Raw genomic sequence first — 25,171 nt, 5'->3', positions numbered from 1 at the left:
CCTAGGGGAGAAATTGTTCCATGAGGAGGTGGTGGTTGGTGGGGAAGCAGCAATGAACTTGGCAGAATGGTGAGAATTGTCCTGGAAGCAATTTCACTTTCCATGGAAGTCTTGCCTCTCTTCCTTGCAAATTAGGTAGGGGTGGGGGCGTTTCACTAACAATGCCATGTCACTTTTAAACTTCATCTACAAAAAAATTCAGAGTATTTTTTTAAAGAAACACACTCAATCCCATATTGTGCTATCCGGTCCTAAGCGGTTTTTTTCCCATAAGAAGCACCTGCCACGATGCTAAAATTACACTGTAAGCATTGGTGCCAACTCCTAGGGGTCGAGGTCTCTTGCGTCTCTCCCCCCCCCCCCCCACATTTCCGACTTTTCTGCTGGGAGGGAGCGAGAAGCAGCCTAAGGAGAGGTTGCGCAAAGCGCGCGCGCGCGCAAGGAGGTGCGCTCCATCTCTCTCGCGCTTGGGCGGCGCGGCGCGTCGACGGTCGCCGAGGAAACGCGCGTGTTGTTCGGCTGCGAACGGGGAAGGGAGCCGCCTGGCCGCCGCTCGGCGCCATGAGCTCCCAGCCGGTGCAAGGGCTGCCCCTCCTGCCGGGCTCGTCGTTCCGGGACCCCACGGTGAGCACAGGCGCCCCGGCGGCCGCTGGACCCCCGCGGGCCCCGGAGCCGCGCTCCTTCCCCGGGACGCCGGGCGGAGAAAGCGGACCAGAATACAGTAGCTCCAAGGAGGGTCTTTGCGGGGAGCGGGTGGGCTTGAATGCCTGGCCCCAGGGCCGGATTTAGGTTTGATGAAGCCCTAAGCTACTGGAGGTAATGGGGTTCTTTGTATGTCCAGCTGTCAATTGTCAACAACCAATTGCGGCTGTTTTTTTGGGTTGAATATATGCTATATGGTAATTTATGGACCTAATAGGTATCTAAAGCCATTTGCACGCAACAGGATATGTATTTTATCAAAGTAATTGTTGAACTGAAATACAATTAAGAAGAAGTATATTAATAGTGAAATACAATTAAGAAGACATATAACAAATCGTGAAATAATTATTAAGCTCTAACTTCAAATGATGTAGGTTTTATTTTATTTGTTTCTTATCTTATATTTTGGAAATGTACATCCAGTTTTTTTTCCTTTAAATTTTTTTTGGGCCCCCCAAGAGAGGGGGGCCCTAAGCTATAGCTTGTGTAGCTTATATGTAAATCCGGCACTGCCTTGGCCCCCTTCTAATTCACGGATCCAACCTTTAAGTACTGTACTTGGGTGGGCTTTGAGAATAGGGTGCCCTGAGCGAGGACAGAAAAAAACCCACCGCCTCCCCCCCCCCATTTCTTATTTTCACAATAATGTCTTGTGGCACAGGTGTTTTTAAAGGTGGCAACATGAAATATATATATGGGACCCAGGTGGCGCTGTGGGTTAAACCACTGAGCCTAGGGCTTGCTGATCAGAAGGTTGGCGGTTCGAATCCCCGTGATGGGGTGAGCTTCCGTTGCTCGGTCCCAGCTCCTACCAACCTAGCAGTTCGAAAGCACGTCAAAAATGCAAGTAGATAAATAGGAACCGCTACAGCGGGAAGGTAAACGGCGTTTCCATGTGCTGCTCTGATTCGCCTGAAGCGGCTTTATCATGCTGGCCACATGACCTGGAAGCTATACGCCGGCTCCCTCGGCCAATAATGCGAGATGAGTGCGCAACCCCAGAGTCGGTCACGACTGGACCTAATGGTCAGGGGTCCCTTTACATATATATATATATATATATATATATATATATATATATGTTGATGTTGCTACTATTCTTTTGTCCCCTCTCATCCTGGCACCCTGTGTCTGTGACTGCAGTGCTCAGGCTGGGTCCTGAAGGGAACAAAGGATGCGGCTCTGTGCCAGAGGGCCAATGGGCCAATGGACCTCCCTCCCTCCACTGTCTGTTCCTTAGGAAGACCAAAGGCCAGAGGGTAGGGGAGTGCAGGGAAGGGAGCCAGAAGCAATACAGCAGGCAGAGAGGCAGGGCAAAGGTGGATTTCCACTGCAGTCCCAGGAGAAACAAGACCCTCTTGGGGTGTTGATGCCGGTAAACCCCTCCATTGCAGGTGTGGGTTTTATATCTGTGCAACAGGAGTGCCAACTTGGCCCTGCAACCGTGGGTGCCCAGGGTCATGGGTGCCATGCAGCGTGCATGGCCCCGTCACAGAAATTCATGGGGGATTTTGTGGGTGCTAGGGCACTCAGGGCACCAGGGAGTTGGCACCTATGATGTGTAAGTAAACCATTTATCATAAAGGCAGTGCAGTCTCCGCTGTCCCTCATTTCGGAAAGGAACGTGGAACCCCTCGGATCTTGCATTGTTCAGAGATTGGGGTGGCGTGCAACACTATATTTTGTTATATCCCACCTTTTGCCCCCTGGTGGAGGCTCATGGCGGCTTACAGATGAAATGAAAAACAGCTAACAAATCATTTAAAAACAATAGATCTAGTTACAGGTAGGTAGCCGTGTTGGTCTGGCGTAGTCGAAACAAAATAAATTCCCCCCCCTTCCAGTAGCACCTTAGAGACCAATTAAGTTTGTCACTGGTATGAGCTTTCGTGTGCATGCACACTTTTTCAGATACACTGAAACAGAAGTCTCCAGGCCCTTATATATAGTGTGAGGGTGGGGAGGGGTATTCTCAGGAGGGTGGTGGGAATGGGTGATTGGCTGATAGGTGTGGGAACTCGTTGATGACTGTTAACGACTGCAATTTGTCTTACAGGAAAAAGCAGTGGGTGAGAAGGCTAAAGATTTTTTCACAGCTGGGAACTGGGGCACTCATGCACCCCCCCCCCAATTTCATGCCAAGCATGTGCTCTGACCCTATCCCATTATGCAGGGTGTTCCCGCCCCCAGCTGCTGTACATTATGCACCTTCGCTCAGCAATGGCAGTGATCTGTCCCGCATCCGCCTCTTGGTTTTCTTTCTTCCCTTAGAAAACTGCCTTTCATCGCTCTCAGACCTTGGGTTACAAGAATGGCTTTGCGTTTAAGCGGCTTCCAACGACAGGGATCGGCGGCCAACGGCTGCATGTCAACCAGTTGTCCCCAGCTGAACTGGATGAACTGGCCAACAAGAGACCCACTTTAACCTACGGCCAAGCCAAGCAAGCCCCACCTTCAGACTTCATCCCAGCCCATGTGGCTTTTGACAAAAAGGTATGGTTCAAAAACATCTCATTTCAGAAATGCCCAGTTCTGGAAAGGTGTCTATTGGGAAGCTCAGGGAACGATCGATTTTAGAAAACATTATTTTCAAATATGTCTTTGGCAAAAAGACAACCAAGGCCTGGCTTGAAAAAGAAATCCCTTGTTTAGAAAGAGAACTATGCTGTTTCAGTGTCCTAAGAGTTCTAGAGACCATGGCTAGAAGGCTGCCACTCTGAATAGAAGCTGGAAGAGAAGCTGGATTAATGATGGCAAGAGAAGTGATGTTTTCAGAACTGTGCTGTGGACTAATCTAGGTGTGCAGGTGTCAGAGTTTTGTGTCAGTACTGAGTCACAGCTGAATCCCAGCCATGGGGAGGACGACAATTTAAAGTTTACTAAGGGCAAGTTCTTTCTGTCCATGTTTCCTTCCCCAAATCGCCTCTTCCCAGCTGTTTTTTCCTCTCAAGAGGGCTCCATGCATTTAAAGCATGTGATGCCCCCCCCCAAAAGTATCCCAGAAACTGTATTTTTTAATGGGTGCTGGGAAGTTCAGCTCTGCGAGGGGCAAACTGCAGTTCCCAGGCTTATTTGGAGAAATCAAGTGCTTTAAATCTATGGCATGTAGTTAGCTTAAGTCAGGAATTAACCTCCACAGAGCAAAAAACAGCTGGGGAGAAAACGTGGTTTCCTTCACACCATGCAGTTGATAAAATTATATGCTTTTTATGAGAAAATCACTACCTGTTTTCTGAGGTACTAATTTTTGATCAATATCCAGGTAGAATGCAAACTGGGATAGTCCATAGCATTAGGTGTTTTCTGAACACAGCACTGGCAGCATTTCCAGAACAAATCGGGCAATAATATGAAAGTACAGGCATTCATTTTCAGCAACAGTTAAGGACTGATTAGCTGTTTATTGCTGGTATCTAGCAGTTAATTGATTTAAATGTTTCTACCATAGCTGCCAAGTTATCCCTTTTTTACAGGGATTTCCCCTTATGCTGAATAGGCTTCCTCGCGAGAAAAGCGAAAACTTGGCAGCTATGGTTTCTACACTTACTATAGACAACCTTTCTCTTTAAACCTTAAGGCAGCTCATATCAATATAAACAATATAATTAATTCAGTATAATAAAAAAATTCCTTCAGTAGCACCTTAAAGACCAACTAAGTTTTTATTTTGGTATGAGCTTTCGTGTGCATGCACACTTCTTCAGACACGAAAGCTCATACCAAAATAAAAACTTAGTTGGTCTTTAAGGTGCTACTGAAGGAATTTTTTTATTTTACTTCGATCCAGACCAACACGGCTACCTACCTGTAATTCAGTATACTCTATAATTGCACGCCAAACAAGCTCATTCTCCATGATCACCTGAGCTGGGGAAAGAAAGTTCCTGTTTTATTTTCTCCAAACTCCTCTTGGTCAAAAGACATTTAACCTCAGGGTCAAATCTTAGGCCCATTCTGACCTATTTTCAGAGGACTAAAGGAAATGGAGACCATTAAGCAGCTTGTTGCTGCTGTTGGTCTCATGTTGGACGAAGCTTTCCTCCTGTTCCCAGAGACACCAAATCCTTTTATACCTCCTGGGTTTAGCATGTCCCCATGTGCTCACCTTCTCGCAGGATCCACTCCCTACAAGATAAGAGCATGCTGAATTTTTCAGCTTTCAAATTCCAAAAACCAGGGTTGCTAAAACAGTTGTACCATGACTTGGGAATTCAAAAGATGTTTTGGTTACATTAATATGTTAGTTTTGTAAAATAATTTAGTTGTGTGCAAAACTGCATAGAAATAAGTGTCAAATACTTGCAGTTATATTATGTATAAGAGCTTGGGTGTTCCACCTCCTTTTGTGTGAGACAAGGGTTAAGATCCTCTCTCTGATAGAGAGCTTTCCATCCCCCCTTTTCCTTTTTGGTTGTTTTCTTTTTATCTAGATTAGTTTGTTTTTTGTTGTATTGTATGCTGAAATGTTTCAATTTTTTTTTAAAAAAGACTGGCAAGTATTTGCAGTTATATTATATATTAATATCAATATTATTATATATTTTGCATTACCTGATATTCTGAGAAGGTAAAATTTAATTTCTTTGGTTTTCCAAAAGCAGTTTATGTGCTTCTCCATCAAACGTAGACTTACCAAGCTAAATATTGTCCAAGCACAAAAATAATAGCACACTTGAATTCCTCACACTCAAAAACGTATTTTTAAGACCCTTCACTAAAGAACTTTGCAAAAATTAAGTTTCACCTCCTAAAACGACATACCCTTCTGCAAGAGTGTCTCCTGCTATTTTACCATGAAAGAAAAATGCCTTGTGTCTCACGGGGCTCTTTCCCCCCCGCAGGTGCTGAAGTTTGACGGTTACTTTCAGGAAGATGTCCCCATATCTACGGAAGAGCACTTCCGCATCCGCCAAGTGGGCATCTATTATTACCTGGAAGACGATAGCATGTCTGTCATGGAGCCCATTGTGGAAAACTCTGGGATTCCCCAGGGCAAGTTCATCAAACGCCAACGTCTGCCCAAGAACGATCGCGGGGACCATTATCATTGGAAAGACCTGAACAGAGGAATCAACATCACTATCTATGGCAAGACCTTCCGGATCGTTGATTGTGACGCCTTCACCGAGGTACTGGCACCTGGGATGCTAATTTCCAGAAGTGACTGGGGGAAAAATAGGAAATGAGTAAATCGCAGTATTGCAATATACGTGTTACAAAACAGATAGGCAGGGGAATGTACAGTACATCTGTTGTCTCCCCTTTCAATTCATAGAGTCTTTTTCACAGTTCATTTACATTTAGCGAGACACTTTTGTCACAGACATCTTGCAGTTGGGGGGGAAAGGAGGGGGGGAGAGAGGTGTGGGGGGGTTGTATTGTTCTTTTGTTCTGTTGCCTAGTGTAGTGTTAGGGCAGGCATGGCCAAACTTGGCCCTCCAGCTGTTTTGGGACTACAATTCCCATCATCCCTGACCACGGGTCCTGTGAGCTAGGGATGATGGGAGATGTAGTCCCAAAACAGCTGGAGGGCCATGTTTGGGCGTGCCTGTGGTACGGGGTTGGGTCAGCATCCCGTGGGTAGGTCCTTGTTTATATATATATTTATTTTTTGCCAATATTGTGATAGATCAGGGGGTTCCTGAGCTTGGTTGGTTGTGTTCTGTTGATTGCAATGTGGTTTGTTTGTATGTGTTTGGGGAGACAGGTGGTTGGGTCAGGTGAGCCACATTGATTTGTATGCTGTTGTTGTGTTGTGTGGTGTTGTGTTGTGTTGTGTGATGAACAGGAATCACACCGGGGTGAAGGCATCCTCCTTTGCTTATCCCTTTTCTAATTTAAGTTTGTTGGTCGACTTTCCCATACATTTTGATACCAGTGGTCTGTCTGTGTTCACCGCTGATAGGTCCTTCCAGTGTCTAGTCATGATGTTTCTGGCTGCTGATATTAAGTGACTCGTGAGTTCCTTGTCTTGGATTAAACTGCTCCTTGGATGGAGATTTTGTAAATCGAAGCCCCTTTGCTGTTCTGCAGTTCCTTGCTCTCTTTAGCCCGGTATTAATGACATGGCTGTCTTTTCCTAGACTTTTCTGGAGAGCCAGGGAATAGTACTGAACCCTCCAGAGAGAATGATTTTTGACCCTTACACAGAGCTGCGTAGGATGCCTCTGCGCACATATGTCACACCCTCAGATTTCGACCAACTCAAGCAGTTTTTGGCCTTTGACAAGAAGGTGAGTCTCTGGTTTGTTCTATTTCAGATTCTTTCTAACACACCTTTCTATATAATGATGATGATGATGATGACGACGATGATTACGGTAATACTACTACTACTACTAGTAGTAGTAATAATACTGTAATAATACACTGTAAATTCAAAGCAGCAAACTAGCCCCCTATGATAAAATCAAGAAAATAGCAATCAATAAAACATGCAAGTACACAAAACAATTAAAACAGGAGAAGATTAAACACTAAAAAGGCAGTCTGAATAATAATTATAATTATAATAAGGTGTCGGTATGAAACAGAGACTCTGCTTCTTTCCTTCTTTCTTTCTTTCTTTCTTTCTTTCTTTCTTTCTTTCTTTTTCTCCCTTCCTCCTTTCCTCCCCCTCCCCCTTCCTTTATTTAGAACTTGGGCTTATTACTGGCATCCTCTTATGATTTACACAGCTGCCTTATACCGAGTCAGACCATCTAAATCCAATTCAGCATGTTTTAAACAGATTTTTATTTGCATGTAGTTTTAATTCTGCCAACCTAGCAGTTCGAAAGCACATCAAAATGCAAGTACAGTGGTGCCTCGCTTAACGAACGCCCTGTAAGATGAAATTTTTGCTTAAAGAAAGGATTTTTCTAGCGGAGGTTGCCTCACTAGACGAATTCGTTTTACGAAAAATTCGTCTAGCGAATCGCAGTTTCCCATAGGAATGCATTGAAATTCAATTAATGCGTTCCTATGGGAAATTTTATTAAAAAAAAAAATTCAATGCATTCCTATGGAATTCGCTAGACAAATTTTTCGTTATAAGAATAGACCCGTGGAACGAATTAAATTCGTCTAGCGAGGCACCACTGTAGATAAATAGGATCCGCTATAGCAGGAAGGTAAACGGCGTTTCCATACGCTGCTCTGGTTTGCCAGAAGCGGCTTTGTCATGCTGGCCACATGACCTGGAAGCTATACGCCGGCTCCCTCGGCCAGTAAAGCGAGATGAGCGCCGCAACCCCAGAGTCGGTCACGACTGGACCTAATGGTCAGGGGTCCCTTTACCTTTACTAGTTTTAATTCTATTAATGTTTAATTGTGTTTTAATTGTTGTTTTTCCTGTGCTTTTAGCAATACTTGGGATTTATCTGTAAGCTGCCTTTGAGCCCTGTCAGGGGAGAAGGTGGGGTGCAAATAAATTCATCTTCATCTTCATCTTCAAAGACTGCCTCCTCTGATTGCATCTTTTTCTTAGGGTCCCTAACCCCCAAGGGCCTTTTCCAGTGGAGGCTGAGATTCCGTGTAGCTGAGCAAAGTCTGTTCTCTCTCACCCTGAGTTCTGGCCCCTCCTGTGACTCACAGGTCCTTCGCTTCTATGCCACCTGGGATGATACCGAGAGCATGTTTGGTGAGAACCGGCGTTTCATCATCCACTACTACTTGGCAGATGACACAGTGGAGGTCCGGGAGGTGCATGAGCGGAATGACGGCCGAGACCCTTTCCCTGTGCTGATAAGGCGTCAGCACCTGCCCAAAAAGTTTGCAGAGAAGAAAGGTAAAGGGCACCTGTGCTTTATCTTTTAGGGTTAATGTGTAAAAGGAATACCTAACTGGGGAAAATTGGCGTGCAGAAGGTATGTGTGCAAGCAAGAGTATTTGGGTGCAGTGTGAATCCCATTAACATTTTGTATACCAGGAATGCATTCAGTGCTATTTTTCTAGAAAAGGAGGTGCTGGAGCTCACCATGAACTTCTCCCTTGTTCTCTTAGAATGGCAATGGCGCCCCCCTGAGAGGTTCTGGAGATGAGCTCTGGTTAGCTCCGGCTGGAAAACAGCCCTGAAGGCATTAATATGGGGAAGTGGGAGCTTGATCTATAGCAGGCAGTAGCCAGGATGAGAAGTATGTGTGAGGCTGGGAGAGGACCCTTTTTCAGACAGATGTGGTAGAATTGGACAGGTCTTCTCGCATGCAATGGGGTTAAAGCAAAGTTATCCACCATACCAGTTAAATACCCTGTTCTGATCACATTGCTGTATAAAGTCCTAAACGTATGCTTGTCTTTCCGAATTGCTAAATATTGCCTGATGATACAGTCTGAGATCTTTTGGAAATTACTTCCAGAGTCTAAGCATGATCAGTTTTGATCGGTTTAAAATTGCCTGTCCCATTTAAGTGCAGTGTTATCGCCATTGTGACTGTTTGTCCCCGGAGATATTTTGTACTTCTTTCGACAGCTGAATACTTTCCTTCCTTAGGAGTAATGGGAGACCGGACACACCTAACCCTCTTTCTTCCGCTAGGATCCTTCCCAACTTGTGTGCTGGAGATCTCTGATCAGGAGGTCCTGGAATGGTTCACGGCTAAAGATTTTGCCGTAGGCAAATCCACTACCCTCCTTGGGCGCTCTTTTTTCATCTATGATTGTGATGAGTTCACGCGGCAGTTTTATCAGGATAAGTTTGGCATCACCGACTTCCATCCAGTCGATGTAAGGAAGCCACCTCCGGAGGAAATCAAGCAGGTAATGGCGGGGAGCAGGAGGGGGAAGATGGAAGAGCGATCGTGTGTTTGACTCAAGGCTATGGCTCCAATCCCTACCCTGCTTGCTTGCAAGGAAACAACTGAGCAGGGGGCCGTATGCAAACACCTCTCTGCTTACGGAGACTTGGCAAGCAACCATTCCTAGAGCATTCTGGTCCCTTTTTTGTGGTTAGCTTAGCATTAGCTCTGCAGCCAAATGATTATGCATCTATTCCCCATCAATGTTGAACCATCACAAGGGCTCTGCTAAGGCTGCACATCAGTGAGACATCCTCACTCCCCCCTCCCCAATTCAATTGGACAAACTGCATTTTCATGTTAAGTTGGAGGGCAGCCACCTCTAATGAGTATCTCATTCCAAAAATGGGATAGCCTACTGATTGACAGCTGTTGGGAGATCATCCGCTGTCATTAGCTCTGCTTAAAAAGGTAAAGGTAAAGGGACCCCTGACCATTAGGTCCAGTCGTGACCGACTCTGGGGTTGTGCGCTCATCTCGCGTTATTGGCCGAGGGAGCAGGCGTACAGCTTCCAGGTCATGTGGCCAGCATGACAAAGCCACTTCTGGCGAACCAGAGCAGCACACGGAAACACCATTTACCTTCCCGCTGTAGCGGTTCCTATTTATCTACTTGCATTTTGACGTGCTTTCGAACTGCTAGGTTGGCAGGAGCTGGGACCGAGCAACGGGAGCTCACCCCGTCACAGGGATTCGAACCACCGACCTTCTGATCAGCAAGCCCTAGGCTCAGTGGTTTAACCCACAGCGCCACCTGGGTCCCTTCATATGGTCCCTTAGTAAAACTCAAATCAGCTCTCCAAGACAGGCAGCGGATGATCAGTTCTACAAAGGATGGTCTGCCAACTGACATAACACCAGAGATGTGACATCAGCAGAAACTTGGGGATGAAGTTAGCTGGGACGCCTCAGAGGGTATTGACAGGGGATTGTCACATCCCCCTTCCTCTCTGCTGTGTTGTTGTTATTTAGTCGTTTAGTCGTGTCCGACTCTTCGTGACCCCATGGACCATAGCACGCCAGGCACTCCTGTCTTGCACTGCCTCCCGCAGTTTGGTCAAACTCATGTTCGTAGCTTCGAGAACACTGTCCAACCATCTTGTCCTCTGTCGTCCCCTTCTCCTAGTGCCCTCAATCTTTCCCAACATCAGGGTCTTTTCCAAGGATTCTTCTCTTCTCATGAGGTGGCCAAAGTATTGGAGCCTGAGCTTCATGATCTGTCCTTCCAGGGAGCACTCAGGGCTGATTTCCTTAAGAATGGATAGGTTTGATCTTCTTGCAGTCCATGGGACTCTCAAGAGTCTCCTCCAGCACCATAATTCAAAAGCATCAATTCTTCGGCGATCCTCTCTGCTGTAAGAGAGGATAATGGTGATAAAACAGAAGGTGCAAAGTGAATGAAGTCCACTCATCTTGTGAACAAAGTTGCATAGCGTTGCACTATAATTTTTCATTTGTGGCTTTTTTCCTCTGCAGGAAATCCCTCCGTACAACGGTTATGGTTTCCTTGAAGACTCTCTCCAAAACTGCTTCAGTCTGATTCCTCAAGCGCCCAAGAAAAACGTTCTCAAGATGCTAGAGAATGACCGTAAAGTGTTGCGCTATGCGGTTAGGATGGTGAGATATCCTGATGTGCTTTCTGGAGTGAAGGATGGGGTTTTGGAGACTGGGTGTTCTCATCTCTAAGGGCAATCTTTCAGACCCCCAAATGGTTGGATTTTTGTGTAGCATGGAAGATTACGCCAAAAGTAGGAGTGTCTAGGCAGGGGCGAAGCATAAATGAGGCACTGGGGACGTTGCTTCACCTGGCCTGCTGCCGCTTGCTGGCTGGGGCAGAAGGGAACAGGCAGGTCCCAGATTTGGCCTGATGCCAACAAGTGATGGCAGTGCCCTGGGCTCAGGACCCAGTAGATCAGAAGCTGGCTCAACCCCTCCCCAGCCTGGAATGCTCTGCCACACACAGGGATCCCTTCAGCAGGTGGAACAGGGAGGTCCATGCCAGTAGAGCAATATTGGCATTACTCTGCAAGCAGAGACCGTTAGGGCTGAATGGAGGGACACCCACCCTGCTGCCCAGTCTTGATGCAGAAGGCATTTGGATTGCAGCAGCCATTGATCAACCTTCTCATTAAGGCTTGCAGTCCTAATGTTAACCCTTTTCGTGGTGCTTTCAACATCTCAGGGTATCCTTTCAGTGATGTTATTTCTTCGTCAATGCACATGGCATTTAAAGTATAAGCCAAAAAGCAAAATTCCCTGTGCTGAGGAGTTTTAATCTGCAGCAGCATAACAGTGAGGAGGAAAGTAGAATGCACAAAATGGAAATAATGGTTTGAGATGGAAGTCGGAAAAGCGTTGGAGGGAAGTCAGCGGGGGGGGGGCATTGGTGGTGGGAAAAGTGGATAGGAACAATGATGTATTGTAATGTATTTTTTGGTATTATAATTGGTATTATTGTATGAGATGGAAGTGTATTGATTGTAATAATTCAATAAAGATTATTTTTTAAAAATAATAATAATGAATGGCCTTTTAGGCTTCCTCCATGTGAATAGGAGTTCACTTTTTGAATAATAAGAATTATATGTCACGGGGGGGGGAGGCATCAGGATTTTAGAGCTGCTTAGGTGCGGCATGGCCAAAAAAAGGTTGGGAGCCAGTGCTTCAGAGCCTTCTTAGGAGCCTTTCTGAGTTCTTAGCTTATTGGAAGCAGGTTTCTAGCCAGCCCAGTTGTTTCCTGTCTGACAGAAGCGAACAGGGGGGTGGGGTGCTGCTGTGCTATATACCAGGATGGAGAGACAGATGGGGTGGGGGTGGCAGTGCAGTTGGGGGGGGGAGGTCAGGTGCAAGGTGCCATTCCAACCACACTGCCTGTTGCTGCTCCCAGTGCAGTGATCTCTGTACGTAATCTCTTTAGGAGTCGCCCAATCCTGAAGACAGCAAGCGTCCTTTTGTGCTCTCCTATTGCCTCGCCACCGACATGATGAGTATCTATGAACGACCTGTGCGCAATTCAGGAAGAATTGGAGGCAAATTCCTAGCCAAGACCAGGGTGTGCAAGCCAGAGTCCACTACAGACAACCCTGTTTACTATGAGCCGCCTGATTTCACCATTGGAGCCATGGTGGAAGGTGAGTAGAAGTCAGCAGGTAAGTAAATTGGATGCTCTTAGTAGAAAACAGTAATATTGCTGGTGTTTTCTCTGTTAGCTATCCAGAATGTAGTCTGCCTTTGCTATTGTGCTGCTCCATATCTTGGCATGCAGTTGAATAATAAATCTTGAAGTCATAATAGACCGTTTAGAAGCGTTTTGTCCAATTTCCATTGCATTCGTGAGGCACAGTGCTCAAACCCAACTAGCTCAGAACTGACAATCTGGCTAAAGCATTGCTGAACCCTTTGCTGAGGAATCAGAGTCCTTTAAGGTCTCTGGCCTCCAGACCCCTTTTGCACTACCCTCAATAAGGAATTGAGACGGAAGCAGAAAATGCAGCCAGTCCATCCTCTTGTTTTAACTCAGCAGAGGACTCGCCAGAGAGCTGTAGAACCGGGCACAACCGAACCATTCTCTGCTCTCTGGTGATTGTAAGGCATGCAAGGTTCTATTCTGAGTTTGGCTCTGGCCACTTTGCAGAGCGAAGGAGACTGCCAAGCTGCAGGATCAGATGAAAAACTTTGGCACCTTGGACTGGACGTCTTATTTCCCAAAGAAAGTGCTTGATTGTGCTGCTAGTGCTTAATGGTGAACGCTGGTTGGCTTTTCTTTCATTCCAGTGTTCAGTCATAGGTTCGTCATCGTAGATGCGGATTCATTTGTCCTGAAGTATATGGAAAGCAATTCGGAGAGTTTCCCACCAGCCGTTGTGCAGTCCATGAGGGATCACTTCGCGCCTCGCCTGGCAGCAGCTGAAGCAGTAAAGAAGTGAGCTTTTAAAGAAAACCCGTGCAAACGTTTCTCCAGTCATCCTTAGATTCTTCTTGGGAAGCTTCATTCCATGTTTCTTAGCGTGACGCTATCCTTGCCCATCCTAGGGCCATTATATGCATTGTGCAGACTAATGTCTCCGTCTTCACCACGGGGAGGGAATCATTGGAGCACAGTCCCTCGGACACTATGAAAATCTTCAGGCCACATACAGGGAACCTCTGCTACTCGTCTTTTCCTAGCTGTTGGGGAGTAAGAGTGGGAGAGAGCTTTTCCATTCATGGCCTGTCTTGTAGGCATCCAGCTGGCTGCTGTGGGAAATGGGGTGCTAGTCTAGGTGGGCATTTTGCCTGATTCACTAGGGCAGGCACGTCCAACAGGTAGATCGTGATCTACTGGTAGATCACTGGACGCCTGTGGTAGATCACTGGTAGATCACTGGCTCCCCCCCCCAAAGAAGCTCAACAACTTTGGCTTCCCTAAAAAATGCTCAACATTTTAGCCCTTCACCCCCCCCCCCAGAGGGCTTTCCTCCCACCTCAGAAAAGCTCAACAACTCTAACCTGAACCCCTAAAAATGGGCCTTCCTCCTTCCTAAAAAATCTCAACAACTTTGACCTGAACTCCTAAAAAACGGGGCTTTCCTCCTCCCTAAAAAAAAACCTGAACAACTTTGACCTGAACCCCCCAAAAGGGGGTAGATCACTGCCAGTAGATCGCAGTCTCTTCAGAGTTGGCCACCCCTGGCCTAGGGCATTTAAAATGAATCATAGAACAGTCCAACCCCTGAGGGAGTCCGTTCCACTTCATACGCTTACGTTAGTTTCCCATCAATTCTAATCATGTCCATTCAAACATTTCAAAGGTGTGCATGTCTTATTTTGAATACTCTTAAAGGGTGCATGCTAAACCTTTCTACCCTAATGTTGAGGGGTTTTCCTTTTTTACATGCAGGGTGCTATTTGTTGCTGGGGAGCAATTCTCCACCTGCAGTCTCAAATTGTGACACCTATTGGAAGTTGTGGAGGAAGGAAACAATAACTAGGAGGAAAAGGAGACTATTTGGTCCTAGTTGTTTCAGTGAACCAATATAGGAAACAGTTGGCTACGCTTGGTGTACCTTTGTTAGTCAAATGTGCAACTTCCCACTTTAGGAATTGTGCAGTTTAACCAGAAAAGACACGGGAAAAACAGAAAGCTTTGTCTAGCTGCAAAATAGGACCCAAAATTCCTACCTTACTCGGAGTTCTGATAAATTTTGTCACAGGAGTGTTTATGATTCACAAGTCTTAATCATTTTCTCTCGTAGGTGGATTCACTAAAAAATTTAGTAGATTAATCAGCAGGGCTGCAAGTTAGGAACAAGCTGCTGCGTTTCTGTTAGAACAACAACAAACCCTTTAAGATGGGACTTTCTGGCAGATTTCATTTATTAAATAGTAATTTGAATGTCTTTGTTGAGGTTTCGCCAGTATGCAAATTTATCTAATTTTAAATCGCTAACAGGCTGGTGAATAAGGAACACCCAGTCTGTTCATCTTTAAGGTGACAGCCCTAATGATCTGTACGTAAGCCTTTCGAGATCATGGTAGCCAAGCCAGGCAGGCGCAGGCGCAACGGAGGAGACGTACTTGCCGGCTCCAGTGAAAGACGTCCGCTCCCCCCTTTGTAGGTTAGCTTCAGATGGGCCCAACAAGCAGGAGCTGGATGTCCTGATTGAGCAGATACAGGAGCACATGAGGCGACATAACTTCTTGCCAGACAGCAACATTCAGGCAGCGTTCCTCCAGCAAGACAAAGATGGCTCAGGGCTCCTCAGCAGAGAAGAGTTCTGTGCCCTCTGTGAACACTTCAAAGTGCCTGTTGATGACCCCCTTTTCCAGAAGGTGAGGAGTAGGAATAGTCACCGTATCTGAATTTTGCCAAGAAAGCCACGGCAGCGATTTGCACTAATCTGACCGCTTGTCTGGTGCACACGTATTCTCATGAATTCAGTGGCGCTCACTTCCGAGTCCGTTTCCATCATATCGTATACCAACATTACGACAAGGGCAGGCAATGTGGTCGGCAGCAGGGGCCGCGATGGAATCATAAAACAAGAGCAAATAGTGGCACTGCTTTTTTTGAAAAGAATTTGTAATGTACTTCTGGTACAATGCTAGTTTCCTCTTCACTATAAAAAAATTCCTTCAGTAGCACCTTAAAGACCAACCAAGTTTTTATTTTGGTCTGCGCTTCCGTGTGCATGCACACTTCTTCAGATACACTTGAAACAGAAGAGTCAGATCCTTATGTATATACAGAGGGTGGGGGTTGGGGGGTTGGGAATGGGTGATGGGCTGATGGGAGTGGCAAACCTGTAGATGGCTGTTTTTTTTTTTTAATGTTTAATCTTTATTAAGTTTAAAATCAATATAAAACAAAACAATTCTCTAAAATAAAAGCAAAATCAATACATACATAGATAATCATACAAATTCAAACAAAACTTACTCCATCTTCTCAAATATATCGTCAACTTGTCTTATATATCTTCCATTCTGTCTTCACATCTTCTTTTGTAATTCGACTTCCCCTTCTCTTCTATCCTGACTATAAAATTGTTTATCCTCCTACTGCTTACATTAACTTTCCTCCTTGGAATACTACAAAATATTGGTTTCAAACCCAAGTTCTTTTAAATATACTCCAAATTTTCCCCAATTATCAATAAATTTTTTATTGGAACCGCCCCTAATTGAATTCGTCAATCTCGCTAAATCAATATATCCGATTAATTTCTCTTGCCAGTCTCTAATAGTGGGTACTTCCTTACTTTTCCATAATTTTGCAATTAAAATTCTCGCCGCCGCTACCGAGTATAAAAATATCTTTTCATCTTTTTTTGCCACTTCCTCTTCAACCATTCCTAATAGGAAAGATTCTGGAGTCTTCTTTATATTGTATTTAAATATTTTCTTTAACTCTTCTAACACTCCATTCCAGAAGGGTTTAATTTTTGGGCACAGCCACCAGATATGTAGGAACGTACCTACTTCTCTTTCGCACCTCCAGCAATGATTATCTTTAACTTTATACATTTTATAAATTTTGACCGGCGTCAGATACCACTTATAGAACATTTTTATTAAATTTTCTCTAATTGTTTCTGACGCCGTGAATTTCCATGTTACACTCCAGAGTTTTTCCCACTTATCCATTTCTATTGCTTTCCCTAGATCCATTGCCCACTTCGTCATTGTCTCCTTCACGACTTCATCTTTCACTTCCCATTCTAGAATGGTGTTATACACTTTGGATATAATTTTCCGTTCACTATTTAATAGACTTTTTTCAAGTAGGGATGGTTCGGACATAAACCCTCCTTTTTTCATATCTTCTTGGAACCTACTATTTAATTGATAATATTGGAGCCACCCTGCCAATTGCTGCTTAACATCTTCATATTTTTTAATTTTAAATACCCCTTCTTTTTCCTCTATTAAGTCCTTATACTTTATCCATTTTCCATCATTATTTACTTTTTTCACTGTTATTATTTCAATAGGTGACAACCATTTTGGTGTCTTCGGTTCCAACAGAGGTTTATGTCTTTCCCATACCTTCAATAGAGATTTTTTAATAACATGCGTGTTAAACCCTTTGTGTATTTTTACCTTTTCATCCTGTAAGTAGGCATGCCAACCCCATCTATTTTGAAATCCCTCTAGATCTAGTAGTTTGTTATTTTCCAAGGTAATCCATTCCTTTATCCAAAGAAGGCTTGCGGCATCATGATAAATTTTTAAGTTAGGGAGCCCCAGTCCTCCTCTCTCTTTTATGTCGGTTAATAATTTAAATTTTACTCTGGCTGGTTTATTGTTCCATATAAATTTGGATAGATCTTTATTCCATTGTTTAAAAATTCCACTTCCTGTTCCTAAGATTGGGAGCATTTGAAATATGAACAGCATTCTCGGTAGAACATTCATTTTAATGGTCGCTATTTTGCCCAGAAGTGATAAATTTAATCTTTTCCATATTTCTAAATCTTTTTTAACCTCATTCCAAATTTTGACGTAATTATCCTTTACCAAATTATTAGTATTATTAGAAACCCAAATTCCTAAATATTTAGCCTTTTTAACCACCTTCAATCCTACTCTCTCTTGTAACCTTTCAATCTCCTCTTTCCTTAAATTTTTGACCAACATATTCGTTTTATCTTTATTTATGCTAAACCCCGCCAACTCCCCAAATTCTCTAATTTTCTCTAATGCTTGGGGTACACTTTCCTCTGGGTCCTCCAATGTAAGAATGATATCATCAGCGAACGCTTTTAATTTATGGGTGTCTCTTCCCCTTGTTATTCCTTTAATCCTCTCATCCTCTCTTATATTTTTTAGCAGAAACTCTAAGCACAGGATAAATAATAATGGGGAAAGGGGGCAGCCCTGCCTTGTTCCCCTTTGTATCTGGATTTCCTCTGTTAATTCTCCATTTATAATCAATTTGGCTCTCTGTTTATTATAAATTGCTCCTATACCTTTTACAAATTTTTCTCCAAAACCCAATTTTTCTATACCTTTTTTCATAAATATCCATAGGACTTTATCAAATGCTTTTGATGGCTGTTAATGACTGCTGATGACTGCAATTGGTCCTGCGGGGGGAAAGCAAGGGCTGAGGCGCATGCATGATCAAGCTTTCTTTAGCGCCATTAACAGCCATCTACAGGTTTGCCACGCCCATCAGCCCATCACCCATTCCTACCCACCCTCTGTATAAGGATCTGACTCTTCTGTTTCAAGTGTATCTGAAGAAGTGTGCATGCACACGAAAGCTCATACCAAAATAAAAACTTGGTTGGTCTTTAAGGTGCTACTGAAGGAATTTTTTTATTTTGCTTCGACTCAGACCAACACAGCTACCTACCTGTAACTTCCTCTTCTCTGTTGGTGAACAGTGAAGGGTCTGGGAACAAGTCAAAATCAACAGAGACAGTAAAGTATTCATGACCTTTGGGTTACTTTTATTTTTAAAATAAATAGTAGATAATGAGTGAACAAAGCTTTCTCTTTGCTGCCATGTTGGAAGTGTCCTTAGCCTGAGGTCTGTTGACAATTCAAGTTGCAGTAATTAGAATTGGCATAAATTTAGGAGAGGGCATCCCTCACTTGGTGAGGTGTATTGCTTGTTTTCTCAGATGCCATTTGCCTAATTTCTCCTAGGAAATTAGAAGTAGCGATCCTTGGGATTTTTTGGATATGGGTTTGTGAGGGACAGGGGATATCGCGAAGTCCCTCCCCTCCTGAGTTCAAGCCCGTCCCCGAGCAAAGGGGAAAGCAGGGAGAGTTCCGATTCCAGTGGGGAAGCAGGAAGTCGTGTCCGAGGCTCAGGCAAGGTAGAGGAGCCAGGGTCCCAGGTGGGACAGGAAGGGGCAAGCAAGGGGGGAAGACCCATCCCTCCAACTCCAGAATTACGCAGGAAGAGGAGGGGCAAGAGGATGGGTCTGCCAAAGCTTTTGTGTTGGAGAAAGACGCGCCAAAAGCCATTAGGAGGTTCTGAAACCGACTGACAACATCGCTCCGTGTAAATAGCAATGACTTGAGCACTGTAAATACGCAGCACCAATAAAAGAATAAAATGCAGAGCTGCGTAGCGTCGTTACTCTGAAGTAGTCCACTCCGGCCACTGTGACAGCAACCTCCTAATCATTTTTGGGCTACTTCGGAGTTGCCGGGATGAGCGTGTCCGAGGCGGAGAAGTGGCGGCAGATCGCTGAGCAAGCCCAGCTAGAACTGCAACAGCTGTCGCTGCAGGCGCAGGGAGAATTGAAGGCAGCTAAAGAGGAGACTAAGAAGGTCCAGGACGACCGGCTACAACTTGCGGAACAGGTGAGAGAGCTCCAGGAAAAAGAGCAGCATTTAAGGGCGGTGGCGGTAGACCTCCAAAACAAGCTGGATGCAGAGAAAAACAAGGCGGGAGGGGCTCCCCAAGTCCAAGTGCTGCCAGGAAGGAGAGCAGGGACCCTTGTAAGCAAGTTCAATGGAGACCCGAAGGAGTTTCAGGGCTTTGAGACTGAGATCGTGTATGCTCTTGAGCTGCACCAGAATGAGTTCCCCGATGATGAGCACAGAGTAGCGTTTATTGTGGAACATCTCACCGGAGCAGCCAGGGAGTGGCTAAGACCATTAATCGCAACCAAGAATCCTTGCATGAAAAATGTCCAACAATTTCTAGAAGGTTTGAGGACGATGTATTCGTCCGATAGTCATTTGGACCAGACTAAGGAGGAACTGCATAATTTACGCCAAGGAAATATGACAGTTCGCGCATATTGGGCGAAATTCACCATGCTGGTGCACAGACTGGGGTGGGTTTTGGATTCGCCTCCCATGCAAGCTGCGTTTTACTTGGGTTTGAGCGAGGAGGTGAAGGATGAACTCTCGAGAGGTCCAAAGCCCAGTACTATGGATCAGCTGAGCAAAGCAGCTCTGGCGGTGGGGGTGAGGCAGGAATCCCGGTGGAACGACAAGCAAGCGACGCGCGCAAAGCGGGCTTGGTTCCCACGGTCGCAGGAGAAGCCACTCCCTCAACAACCCTTTCAGGCCACGCCTGGAGCCAGCCAGGACCAGGAGCCCATGCAGATTGATAGCGCGCGCGCGCGGGCTTTTCAAACCCCAGCGGCGCCAAGACGCAAGGAGGGAAGGGGCGGGAATTGCTTTCTCTGCAACTCACCCCAGCATCTCGTCAGAGACTGCCCACATCGCAGGGAGTGGCAAGGAAAGGCGGGAACGGTGGTGCCCTCCCCCACTGACGCAGCACCACAGCAGGGAAACGGGAAAGCCTGGCTGCAGGAGACAAGGGGCAGCAGCCAGGCACAGTCAGCAGACAACAGCCCCAGCCCGCCCACCCGCACAGAGAGGTGCAGAGCCAGCCCACCCCTCCCAGAGCAGGAGTGGTTCTAGAAGTGACGCTAACGCTCCCAAATGGCTATCCCCTGACGGTCCTCGCCTTAATTGACAGTGGGGCGTCCGCCAACTTCTTCTCGAGAAGCTTTGCAGAAGAGCACCAAATCCAGCTTTTGCAGTTGGATTTTCCTCTGCACGTAGCAACCATTGACGGCAGGGAGCTGCTGGGAGGGGCCATCACACATCAAACCCCCCCCATGAGAATGACGGTGGGAAGGCACTCAGAGACACTGGCGTTCAACGTCACCACCATCTCAGACCCCCCCATCGTCTTGGGCATGAGCTGGCTGGCGCGCCACGACCCCTCCATCAGTTGGCACCAGAGGTGCATCACGTTTGGGTCAGACTTTTGTCTGGAACATTGCATGCAGCACCAACCAGGGGAGGGGCCTCCGATAGCCACGGTGGCCACCATGCATATCAAAGGGGGTGAGGCAATACCCAAGCAGTACTGGGACCTGCAGGAGGTCTTCAGCGAAGCGGAGTCCGACCACCTACCCCCGCACAGGCCTTTTGACTGCCAGATCAACCTGGTGCCAGGGGCGACGATACCCCCAGCCAAGCTGTACGCCATGTCAGACCAGGAGCTGGAGGATCTGCGCGCTTTCATCGACAAGAACCTCAAGCGGGGGTTCATAAGGGAAAGCAAGGCAGCAGGGGGCAGCCCGGTCTTCTGGGTGGACAAGAAAGACACGCAACAGCGCCGTCTTGTGGTGGACTTTAGACGGCTGAATTCGGTGACAGAGCCCGTGGCTTTCCCCATGCCCAGAGTGGATGATCTCCTGACAGCGGCACGCAGGGGCAAGATTTTCACCAAGCTGGACCTAAGGGGGGCGTACAACTTGATCAGGATCCGGGAAGGAGATGAATGGAAAACCACGATGTTCACGCCTCTGGGCTCTTTTGAATATCTGGTGATGCCCTTCGGTTTGCAAGGGGGCTCAGCATGCTTCCAGGCCTTCATGCACCACGTCCTGGGGTCCCTCCTCTTCAGGAAATGCTTGGTCTTCCTAGATGACATCCTTATCTACTCGAATGACCCAGTGCAGCATGTGAAAGATGTCAGAGAGGTGTTGCAACGCCTGAAGGAGCACCACCTGTATGTGAAGCTGGAGAAGTGCAAGTTTCACACCAAAGAGGTGGACTTCCTGGGCTACAAGCTGTCAGACAAGGGGCTGGCGATGGACAAGGACAAGGTGCAGGCCATCCTGGACTGGCACAGCCCCAGGACGCGCAAAGATGCCCAACGCCTACTAGGCTTCGCTAACTTCTACAGGAAGTTCATCAAGAACTTCTCTCGCGTTACGGCTCCCATCACGGACTGCCTGAGAGGCAAGCAGAAGTTCAAGTGGACACCAGAGGCGCAAGCAGCGTTCGAAAGCCTCAAGAGAGTGTTCGCCTCAGACCAAAACCTGTTCCATGTGGTGCAGGACGCGCCCCTACGCATTGAGACAGATGCTTCTGAAAAAGCTGTGGGCGCAATTTTGTTGCAACTGGACGCCAACAGGGAGTGGAGACCCTGTGCCTTCTTCTCCAGGAAGCTGACACAGCCTGAACGCAACTACACAGTGTTTGATAGGGAACTTCTTGCGATCTACGCTGCGTTCCAGCACTGGCGACACTTCCTGGTGGGCGCGAAGCACCCCATCCAGGTGTGCACAGACCACAAGAACCTGGAGTTCTGGAGAACTGCCAGGGTGCTCAACCAGCGGCAGATACCGTGGGCAGAGTTCTTCTCGAACTTCAACTTCTCCATCCACTACATCCCGGGGGAGCAGAATGTCAGGGCGGATGCCCTCTCCCGCAAGCCAGAGTACATGGAGGAGGAGGCGCCACCAGCCCCAAGGCACATTTTCCCCCCGTCGGCATGGTCCTGCGGAGCAGCTGTGGTGAGCGAGGCAGAACTCACAGCACTGACGGCAGCGGATGAATTTGCCAACCGCATCTTCAGAGAACTGAGAGGGGGGAGGGAGCAGGCAAAAGACTTTGCAGAACGCAGAGGGCTGCTTTTCTACAAGGGTGCGCTGTACCTACCCACCACCCAGCTTCGACGTACGGTCCTCAAGCAGATGCACGACAACCCTACAGCGGGGCATTTTGGAAGGGACAAAACCGCTCACCTAGTCATGAGACACTTCTGGTGGCCAGGGGTGCGGGAAGATGTTCGAGACTATGTAAGGGGCTGTACCACCTGCCAGCGGGCGAAGGTGGTCAGAGCAGCGCCACCAGGGTTGCTGGAGCCCTTAGCCACACCACACAGGCCGTGGGAAGTGGTGTCCATGGACTTCATCACAGATCTGCCTTCGTCCAGGGGTAAGACTGCAGTGTTGGTGGTGGTGGACCTTATGTCCAAAATGTGTCACTTTATACCGTGTGCCAGGGCAGTCTCGGCAGAAGAGACAGCCAAACTGTTTGTTGATCACATTTTCAGACTGCATGGATTACCTTTAAGGGTTATTTCGGATCGTGGCCGCCAATTTGTTTCCAGGTTCTGGCGGCGGCTCATGAACCTCCTGCAGGTGGAGGTCAGCTTGTCGACGGCTAGACACCCGCAGACCAACGGACAAGCGGAGAGGGTCAACGCCATTCTGCAGCAGTACCTGAGATGCTACGTCAGCCAGCGGCAAACGGACTGGGTGGATCGCTTGCCACTAGCAGAATTTGCCTACAACAATGCAGTGCACGTCTCCACAGGGGTGTCGCCCTTTAAGGCCAATTACGGGCGCGACCTCAGATCTTTCCCAGAGAGGGAGAGGGAGGAGGAGGAGGAGGAGGGCCCACAGGCTGAGGATTGGGCAGAGGAACTGGAGACGGTGCACCAGCAGCTCAGAGAACACTTGGAGAGGGCCAAGGAAGCGTACAAAAAGGGGGCAGATCGCCACAGGCGACAAGGGGAGGTCATCAGGGTGGGGGACAAGGTGTGGTTGTCCTCGGAGGGCCTTCCCACCAGAGGGAGGTGCAAAAAGCTGGCACCCAAAAGGCTGGGCCCCTTCACGGTCACGCAACAGGTAAACCCGGTGGCATACAGGCTGGCACTGCCAGAGGACATGAGGGTGCATCCAGTGTTTCATAGATCGCTGCTGTCGCCGTACAGGGAAAGCAGCAGGCTCCGAGACAGCGAACAAACCCCCGAGGGAGGGGGGGAGAGGGAAGGCAGGGAGCAACTCAATGAGGCCACGGCCATCCTGGATTCAAGGTGGGGGGTGGGGGGACTGGAGTACCTCATGGCATGGGAGGATGCTCCACCGTCCCAGAATGAATGGGTCCCAGCCACTCAGATACAGGAGGAATTCTTGGTGGAAGAATTTCACGCCCTCTTTCCCCACAGACCCAAGCCCTGGCACATGGAAAGGGAGGGGGAGGAGGAGGAGGCACGGGAGAGCAGCTCACCATGGCGCTGGGAAGCGGAGTTTGAGGAACCAGAGGATGAGGTATGGGTGTCACCGAGATCCACCCAGTCAGAGGAAGGAGCAGATTGGCAGAACGTTTTTACCCCCACCAGCTCTGACGCCACGGACTTTTTGGGATTCCCGTCCGCCCAGGCGGAAGGGGGGGGCTCGCAGGACTGGGGGGAGGTATTCACACCAACGGGCTCGGAGAGCACTGAGTTCTTAGGCTTCCAGTCGTCACCGACACATGGGGGGGGCCTGGGGAGGGGTGAAGGAGAGCTTGGGAGGGGGGTGGATGTGAGGGACAGGGGATATCGCGAAGTCCCTCCCCTCCTGAGTTCAAGCCCGTCCCCGAGCAAAGGGGAAAGCAGGGAGAGTTCCGATTCCAGTGGGGAAGCAGGAAGTCGTGTCCGAGGCTCAGGCAAGGTAGAGGAGCCAGGGTCCCAGGTGGGACAGGAAGGGGCAAGCAAGGGGGGAAGACCCATCCCTCCAACTCCAGAATTACGCAGGAAGAGGAGGGGCAAGAGGATGGGTCTGCCAAAGCTTTTGTGTTGGAGAAAGACGCGCCAAAAGCCATTAGGAGGTTCTGAAACCGACTGACAACATCGCTCCGTGTAAATAGCAATGACTTGAGCACTGTAAATACGCAGCACCAATAAAAGAATAAAATGCAGAGCTGCGTAGCGTCGTTACTCTGAAGTAGTCCACTCCGGCCACTGTGACAGGGTTCCTTCCACACCAGCCCTTTTCTCTTGAATTGCCCTCTGCGGCTCATTCGCCTTTTTTTTACAGTATCCACATTGCTGTGAGCTCTTTGCATTTAAGTGGTTTTTGGAGGTGCCGTTTTTTCAGACCTCATTTGTCTTGATTGTGTGTGCATGTGTGGAGAATACAAAGCAATTGCACTACTAGCCTGACCCACTCTTTTCAGGGTTCCTGTTGGCGACAAACTATTTCCCACCACTGTGGAGCCGCATTTGTTCTTGAATATCAAATACATTACAAGCTGCCCCCTGCTAGTGAAATGGCAATATTACCAGATTATTTCAGCTACTTGACTTTCCTTCCTTTTCTCTTCCAGCTGATCGCCCTTTGTTCCCATGGTGAAAACCAGATCAGATATCCCAACTTTCTCAGAGTTTTCGAGGGATGAGCACCAAAAGGTATAAGAAGCAGCAGCAGCAGCAGCAGCGAGGACTTTTGCATATAGATCAACACGGATTAAACTGAGCTAATTCTTGTGCACTTGCTCTGGTCTCTTTTTCCTTCCATCCTGCAAACTTGGCAGAAACGGACGTCACTGCACGCTCATTCCAGTTGCATACCTTAAACCTTCTGAGAAACAGTTCCCAAAATTATAACCACACTAGATAGATAGATAGATAGATAGATAGATATTGGGGGTGGGGGGGGGAGAGGCCTTTG

At 47.3% G+C, this 25,171-nt stretch overlaps 1 protein-coding gene across 1 annotated transcript; it reads left to right on the top strand.

Annotated features, from left to right (window-relative positions):
* Positions 1-474: 474 nt before the first annotated feature.
* Positions 475-25,092, top strand: EFHC1 (EF-hand domain containing 1). Its single transcript, XM_035110405.2, has 11 exons — positions 475-624; positions 2,977-3,198; positions 5,547-5,834; positions 6,789-6,938; positions 8,281-8,473; positions 9,221-9,441; positions 10,956-11,096; positions 12,397-12,610; positions 13,254-13,401; positions 15,077-15,290; positions 24,828-25,092. The coding sequence occupies exons 1-11, from the start codon at positions 562-564 to the stop codon at positions 24,897-24,899; spliced, it is 1,926 nt and encodes a 641-aa protein (XP_034966296.1). The 5' UTR covers positions 475-561; the 3' UTR covers positions 24,900-25,092.
* Positions 25,093-25,171: the final 79 nt, after the last annotated feature.

The sequence above is a fragment of the Zootoca vivipara genome, chromosome 3 (assembly GCF_963506605.1).
Source record: "Zootoca vivipara chromosome 3, rZooViv1.1, whole genome shotgun sequence".
Taxonomy (NCBI): domain Eukaryota; kingdom Metazoa; phylum Chordata; class Lepidosauria; order Squamata; family Lacertidae; genus Zootoca; species Zootoca vivipara.
The sequence above is the reverse complement of the archived record's forward strand: the minus strand, read 5'-3'. Positions and strand labels throughout refer to the sequence as shown.